We start from the raw sequence: 14,876 nt of genomic DNA on the forward strand, positions 1-14,876 counted from the left end.
CAGATACCTTTGTCAACGCTTAATCCCCAGTGCTACTGGGTTGCTCACAGAAAAGTTGACATCATTCTTCATGCATTCCAGTGAAGACAGAGGGACACACCAAACAGCCAATAGTATAAATAGTATAACGGTGAGATTAAAATACTCCAGTGGTCTGATCAAAGATGTGATTGACAATATTTCAAACCAATGCCTGAAGATTCTGGAAGGAAAACAACTAAGGGCTGGAGGAGGGTGGAGGCAAAACCCCTTAAAGTAAGTTTAGAATACAATGTCTTCGTCATGAATGGCGCAAGCACCATGTATGTCATACCTCAATTTTAAATAAATCAGTTTTCTTTGTATGTGGATTTCGGTAGACAAAACCCTTCTAAGCAGATCCCCTACCTCTACCAGCAGATCAATCCCGCTCAATCAGAGAAGTAATATAAAGAGAGCTGATGCCCTTCAGTTCTCTTGAATTGAGAATCATGCGCACAGACACAGGTGACAAAAAATAGAACCCCTTTTCTATTTCTAAGATGTCTTTCACAGCAAATAACGAGAAACTAAGAGAAGATGCACAATGTAAGAGGAGTTACTTACTTGCAGATGCAGCCTCACACACAAATGTAATGAGTTCATCTTCTATCTTCTTAAAGGCATCAAAGTCATCAACAAAAAAGACATGCCTCTCGCTGGGCTTGCTGCCGATGCTCACCAGCTCCGCGTAGTCGGCATCTGCTACGCCAATAGCAAAAATACTGAAACCTACAAAACAGCACAGGGATATGAGTTGTTGTTTACCCATCAGAGACTTTCTCCATCCCATGATTATATGGAAAAAATACACTCCAGTAAAGTAGAGAAAATATATTTTTCTCCCATTGCACATTTCGAGACATCTGCGCTTCACGATCGTATATAACATGATACAGGGATGATGTATTTTCATAAGTTTGAGGTGATCACGACGTGCGAGACTCACGTCCAGGAGTAGAGTGAAGCGTTGAAGGCAGCTGTCTAAGACATCACCAACTGGGGTGCCATATTCCTCCTTGAGGTGTCAAATACAGACCTACAGCCAGCTGAGGGGTTGGCACAATGACAAACAGCCTTATATGCCAGAATCACTTGCACTAGCCCTGGCACTGCTTGGTGGGACACCAAACTGAAACACCTGGAAAATAGTTAAAGATAGCCTAAGTTAATCTCGTAGAAAGTGTCTGGACAAAGCGTCAATCATGATCCTATTCATATGAATGTGTAGTTTGTCACGTGCTCCAAGGAAGAATATAGACAACAATTGGTCCTGTTGGGTAATACAATTTCTGTGATCTGTGTATTTAATACTCAGATCACAGCAATTGTATTGAATAAAATACGCAGATCACAGCAATTGTATTACCCAACAGGACCAATTGTTTTCTTTATCATAAATACCCAAGTTCTGAGGGACATAGGGTAACCCCATTAACTCTAATGACAAGGAAGAATACCAGCAGATTTCACTGCTTCCTGAATCCTTCATCCAGGAAACAACTGCTGGAGCTAATTTGGGGACATTGAATTAATCTGCGTAAAAATGTAATGATTTGTAGTGTGTTTGTACAGCAGGTATGGAATGTATATGCTACTATAAGGGACAGTAATGTATTGGTGAAGCAGCTATTGGTGAGCTCACAGCATTGGTGTTATCAAAGGGATAATTATATTTTGGATATTGACATGTAAATTATATGGGACTATTGATGGTGTGATGGTATGAGTTGCATTAATAGCCTGAAACTAAACCAAATTGTTCTAAACAGGCACTGACAGAAAGTGTAGAAAATTCAGTTTCACTTGTTGCCAATCCAATTTACGTATCCAGGGTTTGAGTTTTTAATGGTGCGAGATTAAATGGTTCACATTTTATTGGTTGAACTTAATATTTGCAATTGGTAAAGATCATGTTTTAATTCATTTGTAGGATCACTGATTTGTGAGGGTGAGTGTTAGACCTGTCACCCTTAGGATGGGCTTTACCCAAACCTTTTGCCTTATTCCTCCATTTTTGCTGATCTCGTTTTTGTTGGCCAGCTAACCAGTGCTAAAGTGTGTGTGGTCACTCCCTAAAACATGGTAACATTGGTTTATACCCAATTGGCACACTTAATTTATTTGTAAGTCCCTAGTACAGTGAACATCATGTACCCAGAGCCTGTAAATTAAATGCTACTATAAGTCACCCCTAAGGTAGGTCCTACACAGCCCATACGCTAGGGTGTAGTGTATTTAAAAAGTTGGACATGCACTTTTAACTTTTACATGTCCTGATATTGAAAAACTCTTAAATTCGTTTTTCACTATAGTAAGGCCCGCCTCTCCGATAGGAAAACATTGGGTTACCTTATTACATTTAAATACTGATAACTTCAATTGGGAGTGGGTGGGAATATTGGGCTTGGTGTCAAAAGAATTGTAATCTAAAACATTCTTTAATGGCAAAATCTGATTTTAAGTCACAGTTCCTAAAATGCCACTTTTAGAAAGTTGGCATTTTCTTGTCCCAACCACTTAGTTCATGTATCCTGGGTTACATGACTGGATGTTGCTGGCAGCTGGCCTTTGTGCAATGCTCCCATACAGTGAACAAAGGAGGAACAGGTGTTCGCCAACCAGGAATGGGCATCTTTGACGTGATAGGGGGAGGAGCTCCCACCTACCACACTTACACATCACAATGACTCTGCCTCCACACACTCACAAAGGGTTTCACACTAGTCTTTTGTGCCTCTAGACACGCTAGGGCAAGGAGGCAGGAAATTCCAAACACCTCAGGGGGTAAAAACCTCCAGAGCCTTCTCCTACTTCAAAGCTGACATCATAAATACACCCCACACAGCACCCATATCTCACCCCACTTCAGAGAGCACCACTTACTCCCCATTCACAAACACAGTGAATTCAAACTCCTCACACATACGTACAAAGTCTTGCACCACACTGGGCCCCTATACCTGAACACCTGCATACACTTTCACCAGCCTGCCAATCTTCTATGCTCATCCTCACTCTCACCTACACATTCACAAAAGCAGAGCAGTAGGTAGCTTGTTCTCCTACATCGCAGCCAGAGCATGGAACGACCTCCCACAACACATCAGAGCCTCCTCCTCACTTCTGGAGTTCCACAATAAGCTGAAGACTGGCTCTTCGAATAACTCCACAGGGACCACATGCCTACACACCTGCTCAAACACCTGTATACCCTCACAAATGATTAGTGTGCTATACAAATCAACATTACATAAGGCTGCCAGACAGTATCTTTAAACTGCATATGTCCATGCAGACTCCATAACCACCAATCAGCACTTTGGAATTCTAAGGGACAGACTATGCTCCAATTCTACGTCACTTTAGACATTATAAGTCACTCCTGCTCACAGACACCTTCCAGAATATGTCCAGCTATGGGAGTGTCTGTCAGGTGGGGCATTATTACGTTTCAACATAAGACAGTGTTAGGTGAAGGTCTACCCCTCAAGCAAATAAGATTCCAGAAAGCACTGTTTGTCGGTGGAATCATACACATTCTGAATGTAGCCAGGGTAACCAACAGGTGGGTGGAGACAAAGTCTCTAGCTTGAAGTTATTTTTCTGGGGATCATATGGAAAGACCTAAAAATGAAAGCTATATAGGCATCCCCTCAGGGCCATCTTACCTTCCAGTTGCATCTCTCTGGAGACCTTGTTGACGTCATCCTGCGACCGGCCATCAGTGATGACCACCAGCACCCTGGGGATGGCTTTTCTCATGCCCGACTCAACAGTAAAGATGCCATCCCGGACATGCTTAATTGCCCTGCCTTGAAAAGAAGACACACACAAGTGTACCGATGGTCAGAAACTCTGTGAAACTATACAATGATATAGACTAATTATGTACAGTGATGGGCTGAAGTTCATGGGGGCAAATGGTCTTCAAACATCGACACTCAATATTTGTTATATAGAGTACATTTATTCCATATGCAGTTAAAACCATGAGTCGAAACAGTACACCAGAAAAGAGATTACCAGAAGTCTCAAGGTTAACAGCAGCACTAGATGCTATCAATATTTTAAGGTTTAGAAATTCAGTTGTAATAAACCGAGACTACAACTCCCAGAATGCACTGGGCTGTTAAATGAAGGCACATGACTGGAATTTGAGTCACTTGTGGTCCTTAGAAAGGAATGTCCCGATTCAATGTGTGATAGCTCAAGGAGGTTTCTTAGTATTGTTGCCCTTGTCCATAATTTAACATTGGAAAAACAGGACAAGATTCCACGTTATAAATGGGCAAATACATATAGCACAGATATTAAAATGAGCAGGGAGATATAAAGACCTGATATGGGGTATCGTAAGACCTATAAACAAGAGAAACACCTTAGATAACATACAATTACAATCTGCTCTCATAGATAATGCCTTATGTGCATTTCAAGTATACCCAGAGGGAAAGGGTATGTTCAATTTTTGTACACACTTTTCTTTCTTTTTTTATTAACAAACATTTTATTTTCACTGGGCTTAAACGCTCATACCATCTCGATGGGAGTTTCCAGGAGAGAATCCCTTTAAGAATATATTCAACGTCTATGGCTGCCTATTCAGAATAATACTGCTAAGGACATTATTATGTCTAAAAATAGTATGTACTTCAAACGTGGAGGGGGAGGGTAAGAGAAGAGTTCGAGGCACACGCACAGAACAAAACAACAAAGTATTCGTCCTCGCTCCCCAACTCCTCCAGCCTCCAGTACACTTTAGAAGCTCAAACTAGCACAGCTGCTCCAGGGCCTTAGGTCATGTGTGACAACCTCAGCCAAGATAAGATCTGGAGCCATCCTCGCTTTGCATGCTGGAACCTGCAGGCCTTTCAGCAGAACAGGAAAAGCGAAACCTCAAGTCCCAGCATGCCAAGCACTTAAAATTCAAAGCTGACATGGAGTCCCTCACACATGACATAGTGTCATTTAACAGCGAGATAAATTAAACATAAAAGTAACCATTAAAACAATGCTTTAACCACGGCCATTAGAATTATAGAGCAATTTGTCAATCCATGTGTGAGGAACTCATCCAGCCTGGGGTTTATTCTAAGCATTCTTGTGTTTGAAATCCACAACGAGCACAGGTGCATATTCAAGAAAAGAAAACCAATAAAATGAAGCTCCTCCCCACTTACGCACCAGTTTTCGTATTTCCGCCCTTGTATGCGATTTTCTGAATGGCATCAAGGAGTGTTTCCTTATTCTCATATGAGTTGAGTTTGAATTCTGTCCTGGCATCATCACTGAACTGGGCAATACCAACCTGAGAACAAAATTAACACAATTTAATTAACATGTTCACGGAAATACTAACAACATTTCCAAGGGTGCCAACTAACACACACTGGATAATTTCCCAATCACCATTTTTCCAAAAGTTAAGGAAATTGACAAAATGCATCACAGTTTAATGTGACTAAAATCGCAAAGTTGGTATGTTCCAAATCCAACAGTTGACTTGGTCTGTATCATGTGACATGAGTTAGTTAGTGGGTTTGACCCAGTTAGCAGTGAGATGCCATAGAATGAATGAGCATGGAGCATCTTATTACTACCCATCAACTTAATCGGGTTGTCTGCACCATTTCACAAACCATGAACTCATGCAAACACCCAGAGGCATGTCAATTTCAATAGTGGCATTCCACAATTAAGGTGGCAGAGATCTGAATATATATCTGGAACGAATAAAATTGGCTAAAGAGGATAAAACGATACCTGGTGCCTCGGGGTGCAGAAGGAGAGGTCAAATTACAAATAGATTAGCAGAGGTACCTGTGTGTATTAAGGTAATTTATGCATGGGAAAACCTCTAAAAAGACACAAACATAAATATAACGCAGCAAATGTAATATAGAGATTGGTTCACAAAAAGATGCACTGCAGACACCATGCCCCTCACTTTATAACAGTGACTGCCAGTGGTGAATTACAGCTGTGCATTGGGAAGAGGTCTGTTGCTTATCTCCTTACCTGAGTCCCATCGGTGCCGATCTGGTCCAGCGCGCCGGCTGTACTGTAGACAAACTGGATGACTTTGTTGAAGTTGTCATCCCCAATGCTCCAGGACCCGTCAATCAGGAACACCAGGTCAGCCTTTGCGGCCTTGCAAACTGAAGAAAAGATGAACCATGGTACACAATATTACATCGACAGGCCCAGCTTGTCTGAGATATTTTCCAAAAGAATATCCTCAATTTCATTAAATGGTAAAGACCAGGCGTGCCAAGCGTAGGCACAGAAGGGTCACTTTTAAAACCAGGTTGTTAGTATAAACGCTGACTACACAAATGAATTAATATGCATTCATTATATGTCAATTTATCATATGTGGATATCTTGAAAATCTGAAGTCATGAAGTATTTCTTCATATCATACACACACAATAAACAATCACAAGCAAATACAACTTCTTAATCAACTGCTGATGTCCAGTCCCTTACCCTCTCGCGCAGGCGGAATCGTAGAAGGGGCTTGAGTCGTTGGGGGTAGGGTTGGTGCAGAAGTAGGAACTGGTACTGAAAAATAAGAGTATGTTAGTGTGATTGGCGAATAAATTAGTTAATAAAAAATGAACCAACCAATACAGTGCTCAGCTGTTTCCTTCCTTTCATGTTTAATGTTATATCTATTGAAGTGTAACTGCGAAAGACACATCAGAGAGTCAGTGGGTTTAGAACCCTGGCCTGCTATTTCTAATACTACTGGCTTTATTTAGGATTACTACACAGCGCTGCGTGCTGTCTATGGAGTGCTCTAAGTGTCTCGGGTGGACATCCAGCCACCGCATCAAATGCAACTGATTAAAAGGACCAGTAAGTCAAGGGCGGAAGATGTAGAAAACAGGTGATAAGTTATATGACCGGCGTGAAAAGAACTGTTTCCAGTAGTCAACTCCATGTTGGAGATATGACTAGAGGACTTAGAAAGAAGGCACCTCGCTTAGGGAACGATTGTGATATCACGCGCTCCTAGGTTTGCAAGATAACCAGTGTAACTTCCCTGAGTAGAAATTTTACTCCTCCAAAAAGAACTTACGAAAATGCAGAGACTCTTAAAGATTTTTACCATTTGACCAAGACCCAGTGTCAACGCTTTAGCGCCTTGAAGTACCTCAGAGGAAAGCTGTCTACCACAGCTATCAAGTCTAGAAGTGCACAGCTGCAACCTTGGATCTCAGTGGCTATGGATACCTGCACATGAAACACCTTTTATTAGAGAATGGGCGATATATGCAGCAGGCGCAACATAATAGATACCTCCTTCAACAGAAACCAGATGTTGCTGCCAAAGCGAATCTTATGTAGATTAAATATAAGTGCTTGTGGAGCTCCCGCATGTCCCTTGCAGCCACTTCCAAGCACTTGTGTACCAGTTGGATGGGGTGGTCCTGTCAGTCTCATGGACGGCCTTGACATCAGATTCTTCCAGGTCATTACGGACTGTTTCCAGGTCTTGACTTTTATGTGGTAGCCTCATGCATTCTGGGTGTTCTACACGTGTTTTAATTCCATTCGACATCTAGACTCACACAGCTGAAATTAATAATGTTTAAGTGAAAATGTCAGGACTAGACACAGCGTCTCAATGCTTCAGCGGAGCAGCCACAAAGGCTCCTCTAAAAGCAGTGGAAGTCGGCTGAACGGACACATTGACTCATGCGCCCACTCATATGCTTTTTGCTTTTAAAAACCTGTGGGAGTTTGTTTTTGAAAAATAAAAATAATGACCCTGACCCACAGGGAATTGTCTGTCAGGGTACGGGATAATTTTTTTTTCTATTCGGGACGTTAGAGATTTTTTGGGGAGAGCAGGAACAAAAAACATAGTGTGTCAGAACATCTGCCCTAAAGAGGTGGACGGGCTGATGTAGTTTCTCAGATCATCCAAGGTCCATTGAGCAGTTGGTCTAAAGTATCCGCCGTTGGAAGCAGAGGAGACTCTGTCAGAAATATCACGGTTCACTCAACTTTCTACATAGAGCGGATGGACCCTCGGTTTGGCTGAGTGAGTAATCCACCAAGTGGCAGAGTAATTTGGCAAAATAACTTGTCCATCAAACAAAACAAAAAAAACTAGATCTCTCCTGCAAAATAGCTGGAGAGTGAGCCATACATTAAAATATGCTCTATTTCCGGGCTTGTGGATTACCTTGGTGCCACCATGAGGTGGGCACCTGAAGATGATGCCTTAATTCGGGTTATGAAAGAGCCGCCCAGGATGGGAGGATTAAAAGATGCTATGTAACAGATAGATAGATGCAGGGGTATGGTGCACGGTTCTAAATTGAGTGAAATGCAGCTGCTTTGAAATAGGAGTCCACAAAGTAATGATTGTCAGAACATTTCATGCTTGTGAGATATTTACATACTTTAAGGAAGATGCTGTCCATGTTACTCACATGTAGTTGACATGACGCTCACTGGGGGCCCCTCGATCTCCTGCAGCTGGGTCTGAACAGTGATTTTATATTCAGCGTTGGGTCTGAGATCATAGAAGCAGTGTCTCGAGGTTCCTCCCCCGATGACAGTCTCTTGCCGCTTCCCATCTGAAAATAATGTGCAGTGTAGTTTTTATATAGATATTTTGCATTTACAGCCCACAATGTTCCCTATGGGAAAAACACACCTAATTGTATTATGCACCAGCATTCGAATACAACTTTGCCCTCCCGCATCGTTTCTTGATAATATGAAAATGCTGAATTTATCTATGTTATTAGTACATGTTAAAAGATAATGGAGGCTTCGTCGCTAAGACACGTACATACAGAGGGAATTAGGAAGGCAGTTTAAAAAACACAGAGTAAGATAAGCAGAGGTATTCTATCAACCAGCATTATTGGGGGCCAAACTCATAACTATGCTGCTAAAATTATGAATGAATTTATTTATGTATTTTTTTCTTTCTTTATTTGTAACACGCTCGCACTCATTTAAAGTCTATTACATTTTATCTGTCTTTGACTTTAGGTGGAGAAGAGCCATGTTTTGAAACTTCAAAGGTATCTGGGGGCAGATTCACAACTATTACAAAGTGGGAGTGAGTTCCAGGGGGAGGGTCCGAGGGTACAGGGAGATGTTTCTCCCCATTTGGACAGTTTAAAAATAGGTATAGAAAAAGTGGGCTTGGAAGAAGATCTTGTTTTGCAGAGGAGAAATGCATTTCTTAAAGAGGTCTGCAAAGAAGGCGCATGTAAATCTGTAGGGCTGTGATGTGTAAAGCTATTAGGGGCAAGATTACAAAAGTGTGAGTGTGTACCACTCAGTAGTATGCCTGGTGGAGAACATTACATATTACAAGTAGCCTAGCAAAGATTGTGGCTGTCATCCGCTGAGTGGAATCACCCCCAATGTAGACAACATCCATCACTTTTTACCCAGAGTGGGCTTTATTTTCATGAAAACGAAGGCCGCCCTCTTCTGTGGTCAACCCCAAATATCACTGGCCTCATTTTGAGTCCTGTTGAAATCTCAAATCAGGCAGAAACAGGAGTTTTCACCCAAACTGGGACTATAGGTTTTGCAGAGAAACCTGAAAGTTGAGTAATTTTTCGAGCTTGCATTTGGCCACGAGGATCCTAGTGAAATGTGACGAGGGACAACTGTTTGAGAAGAGGCAAGCAATACAGAATTCAGCACAGAAAATACCAATCCCTAAAGTCCTGCTTCATTATGCAAGGAAACATAAATTAGCAATTACACAATTATAACACAATTTGTTTTTAATTGTGGATGAGATATTACCACATAACTTTATGGGGGAACTCAAAATGAACCCCACATTGTTATTAAAGGGGCAGTGATAAAAGGATGCATACTATGCCAAAGCAGCTTAGAAACACCCTGACCCCTAGGACTGCTCAGGGGGTCCCACAAGGACCCCCGAGGCCCAAATGTTTTTTTTAAAAATCGCGGGACACGTATCCGGTGGAAATAAACAAAAAACAAGGCCTGATTGCTTTTCTACTTTACTTTTGTTCAATCTGGGGGGGGCACTGTTGAGCCTGCCCAAGATCTTGCAGGGTATGGGGAGGATGAGGGACCCCTTTCACCTCAGTGGGTCTGTCTGTCTTTACACTGTGTTTCCTCATTGCACCTGCTTTTAATTTACACAATGTCACCAAAGAGCTCTGAGATTTTGTGTCCAATTTTAAACGAGGAACAGTTTTCACCAAAGCTTCACCAATTGAAAATAGTTTTTCCTTGACAGAGCCTCTCAACTCAGCATGTTCATTTTCATATCAATAAACATCCTATTCTTAAGACTGGCAGGACAGAATGTTTTTAAATGATATACGTGGATACACCGCTAATAGCACAATACTGAATGCCTACTCATGGTTTAGAACTTTTGTTAAACATCCAGAAAAAAAGCATTCTGCAACACACACGCCTGATCTCCTCCTCTGCCTCCTTCCCAGACTCACAAGACATTCCCAAAACATTACAGAGTGGTCAATGCGGCTGCCTCTGCCAGGGTGACCAATGAACTAAAAAGAATAACGAAAATCATAAACATAAAAATGGACCTGCAGAGCAAATTATAACAGCCAGCTAATAACAATTACAATATGCACGTCTACATGGAGAACATGCTATCCCCTACAGCCCCTGGCTAGGCGGCGTCCCGACCAATCACAAACGCTCCACTGGAGCGTTGTGATTGGCTTAGGGGAGGGGAGAGAGGGTGCCAGTGTTCTGTTCCTGTCGGAGGCAGGAGAGCAGGAGCAGTAAAGATGCGGGACGTGGGCCGGCGGAAAGGTAGGTTTAATTTATTTAAATTTTATATTATTGACCCTCACCCCTCCCCGCATGACTTGCCCTCCACACACGTCCCCACACCCACCCGCGAGCCATGCCGGCCTGTGTGAAACCACAAGAAAGAAGTGCAGGCATCGGGCTACTGCCACTGATGGCCTTCTAGATAGCAAGCAGGTAAGTTGTGTGCTGGGCCTTTGCATATCCAGGGAAGATAAGAGGACTCAGAAATGTGAGTTCTTTAGGCAACCGGACCACTAAAATTATTGGAAACTGGAAAAGTGCAAAGTGGAAGGAGACTCTTATGGAGCAGGTACAGGGACAGTGTGCTCACTTGAGTAATACCTCCACTCACTAGTATGGTAATATTGGCCATCCCTCTTCTAATCTCTGGTACAGGGTAGAAAGGGCTTCTTGACAATCTGGGTGAATGTCGCCTGATCCTCTGGGCTTGGTGAGGTCATCCATGCAAATTAATTCAGTAGTAGACTGGGCAGCAAAGCAGCATTAGGGCATCAGGCTTGGTCCTAATCTAGAGAAACATGCAGGCACAGCTCCATAATCAGGAAAACATCAAAGCAGAATACATACAAGACTCATCATGCCGATGAGATGGAGGAAACTTGCAGGTCAGATGTCCAGCCCTTGGGCATTGGGCAGCAGCCAGTGCTTTTAAAGAGTTTAAAAGGCTCTCCATGAGGTCGGACTGGAATTCCCTCTTCTGGCCAGGATTAGACCTATCCTGCTCCTAGTCTGAACTGCAACAACAATGGCTATGTTCCACCACACAAAGGATTGGCCCCAAGTAGGCTGATCAAGTCAGAACCTTCTGCATCCCACCCAGATAAACACAAAGGAGAGAAGCACGGGCGGGCTGTCCTTGTGGTTTCTGATGGCAGCATCCATCCTCCATTCTTTACTTCCAAATTACATGAAAGATGTTATGATCAGCTACACATGAGATGGCGGTGCCTACTTTTTAACTCTCAAATGTGCTGATGGTCGGAATCAGTCATGTGAGAGCAGCACTTCATAAAATTATCTCAACTTTTATTAAAAAAACTCAAATGCAAAAGAGGACCTTAGACTTATTTTACATAAATAGCAGGAGGCATCGGGGAAGTTACTGCACCCCGGAACTGTAATAAGGATGTCACAACCAAGTAAGGGGTGAAAGGTGGTACCCTTTAAGTTTTGGAATTGAGAGGCCAAATTGGAACTTACATGGCCCAGGGGTCACCCTGTAAACACCAAACTTTCAATTTGAAGGGGCTTTAGATTAGTGCAAAGAAGGAAAATAGGCAACAAACTATTAGTGTCAGAATACGACAAATGGGCCATCTGTCTGGGAGCGTTCATACTGTCCCACTGTATACTGAAAGCTGTGAAGCCCTGGAGAATATTCTGTTAATATTATGAGTTGCATCTGGCTAACATTCTGGGCAAAAAAAGAACACATCTTCGTGTAATTGCAGGGCTTCTGAATAGTTAAAACGGTGCTGAAAATCTTATTTGGGCCTTCTGCCAAATACCATACCAGCAGAGTACAAGAAACGACATGTATCTGAATAAAAGGTGCTACTGAAAACAAAAATCAGCCACTCATATTGCATCTTTAAGCCACTGCAGAGATATATAAAAACTTCAGGATCTGCGTTCCAAGTAAAGTCAAGTCAACCGTTATTGTTAGATTAATTAAAATCTTTACAAAGTGCAGAGTGCTAGTGCAAATTCGAGCTGGCATTTGAAGAAAATCAGTGCAGTAAGCTATGTGCAAAATGTAAAAAGGGAACAATTAGTTTAAAAATCTGTACTTTAAAAGGAGAATGTGGTTTGCTAAAACTTGGATAGCAGTTAAAAATGTACCGGTACAGCTAAAATAGTCCAATGTACACAAAGCCAGTTTTAACATGCATTGGCATAGCCAATAGGTCTCGCTTGTGGAACCTTATAAGTATCTAGTTATGCAGCACAATTCCCTTGGTGCAAAAACATTAACTTTTGCATGGTTAAACACTTATAAGGTCCCAAAGGCTAGGCCTATTGGCTATGCCAATGCTTGTTTGTTTTGCTGACTTCCCTTCTCTTTGCATAGCCAATAGGTCTCGCTTTTGGAACCTTATAAGTATCTAGTTATGCAGCACAATTCCCTTGGTGCAACAACATTAACTTTTGCATGGTTAAACACTTATAAGGTCCCAAAGGCTAGGCCTATTGGCTATGCCAATGCTTGTTTGTTTTGCTGACTTCACTTCTCTTTGCACTGTTTCAAACTCACTTTTGGGCGGTTCTGTTCACTGTGCAGACATTTGATGATCACTCTTTTCTTGACTGTCAATGATACGGCTGATCTCTCGAGAGTTAAAAGTACTGGTAGAGAGATTAGGTTTTATTTTTCTATGAACGAAAATTGCGGATGGAAACAATGAATGGATTGCACACTCCCTTGTAATTTTGATTACTCAGAATCAACAAAGTAAGGTGATCAGCGTGTCACGCTCGTGGCATGCATGCCCAGCATTTCTTTTTTTTTTAAAATTGTGGACGACACGTTCCCTGGTTTTGCATTAAAACAATGGCGCCCCAATCCATGGCAATCAGCTGTCGTGCAGCGTTTGTCACGCGCGAGCATCAACCGGATGCCAGGGCGGCCTCAACCATCTGATGAGTGCAGGGGCCTTTCAGGAAGCGCCCATCTGAGAACTTGAGGCAGCCAGGGGAGAATCAGTCCTAGAGTGTTAAGCGGCTCCCTACTTTTGTCGGGGGGCTGGTGCTAGTATGCTGGAGTAGCTGACCCACATTTATCACAGTCCTGCAAGTGGGTGAGCAGCCCTGCAGCTACGGGGTGCATCCAAAGTACTGTGGTACTGGTGGTAGCTAGTGCTCGAGAATCCTACGATACTGAGGGGTAACACCCAGCCGACCAGTGACGTTAGATCAGACCTAGAAATAATAGCAGCAGACATGGAGCATCACCTCCAGATTGGAACAGTCCCAGCAGAAAATCACCTACAGAACACTGGTCCCTAAGGCTGAGGGAGAGACTCGGTTCAACACAAGGCAAATGAGAGGTGGAAAACGGCAATCGCCCCTTGCGAAGTACGGTTTAAAGTTCCCCGAAATACTGTGGGATCTTGGAATGCAGCCTTTTGAGTAACAGAGAGTTGTTTTTATTACCAAAACACAAACAATGGCGAGTAGACAAGTCCATCCATCCGGACAACACGTGTCGGAGACAATAAGCACAAAAGGAGAAAGTTGATATGAGACAGGAAAGCTCTTGATTGAAACCCCGTTCACAGCTTGGGGTTTCCTACCCCAGCCCTGGTGAAAGACACACCGCGGGGACTAACCGGAGCAGGCCGGGGGAGGTTGCTCCTTGGCCGTGCTTCAGCTTTTTCATTGGAGGGCGGAAGCAGCCCCTTCTCCGGCAGCTTGACGCCCGAAACATGCACTTGCTTTTCTTCCCTACAGCCGGCGGCCCATCAGGGACTTGTAGCCGCGCCAGAAACACTTCACCAAATAAGACTTAGCAAGCAGCAGAATGGCGAAGAACAGAGCTGCATAGAAGATTTTGATCCACACTTTCAGCGGCTCACTTGGCTCCTTACATTTGATTGTGCAGTAGATGTATAACAATGTCCACCCAGGATCCTTCCTCCAGTTCAGGTGGTCTATGAAGCGCAGGCACGGCAGGGTGCGCACGAACAGGCTGCAGATGCTGAATATACCGATAAATATATCTAGGGTCAGGAAAGTGAGGAGGGGCAGCCATAGTGACAGTATACCTTTCAACTCCCCGCACCACACACCCAGGGCCATCAGCAACAGTAGCAGACGGAACAGAACGTACAGCAGGATCTGGGCCAAGTCTCCGCCAAAAGCCAGTCCGATGTATGAACATATAAATGAATGTCTCGCAGAATGAATGAATTTGAATGGCAGGCAAAAGATCACCGCGTAATGCCTTAGTTGCCTTGCCATGAGGTATTCCATCTTAGCCTACAGAGGAATATGTCCAGACACTTCCGGGTGCCTCGTTAGTGCCA

The 14,876-nt window shown here is 43.0% G+C and overlaps 1 protein-coding gene across 1 annotated transcript in view; it reads right to left on the reverse strand.

Annotated features, from left to right (window-relative positions):
* COL14A1 (collagen type XIV alpha 1 chain) overlaps nucleotides 1-14,876 on the reverse strand; it is a 559,513-nt gene that overhangs the window by 137,923 nt on the left and 406,714 nt on the right. Inside the window, exons 24-29 of the mRNA XM_078686835.1 lie at nucleotides 8,469-8,615; nucleotides 6,511-6,585; nucleotides 6,040-6,179; nucleotides 5,206-5,329; nucleotides 3,690-3,833; nucleotides 586-750 (exon numbers count right to left, since the gene is read on the reverse strand). Of these exons, the coding sequence (XP_078542961.1) occupies nucleotides 586-750; nucleotides 3,690-3,833; nucleotides 5,206-5,329; nucleotides 6,040-6,179; nucleotides 6,511-6,585; nucleotides 8,469-8,615 (795 nt within the window). The remainder of the gene's footprint in view (nucleotides 1-585; nucleotides 751-3,689; nucleotides 3,834-5,205; nucleotides 5,330-6,039; nucleotides 6,180-6,510; nucleotides 6,586-8,468; nucleotides 8,616-14,876) is intronic.

This window comes from Lissotriton helveticus, chromosome 4_1, assembly GCF_964261635.1.
Source record: "Lissotriton helveticus chromosome 4_1, aLisHel1.1, whole genome shotgun sequence".
NCBI lineage: Eukaryota > Metazoa > Chordata > Amphibia > Caudata > Salamandridae > Lissotriton > Lissotriton helveticus.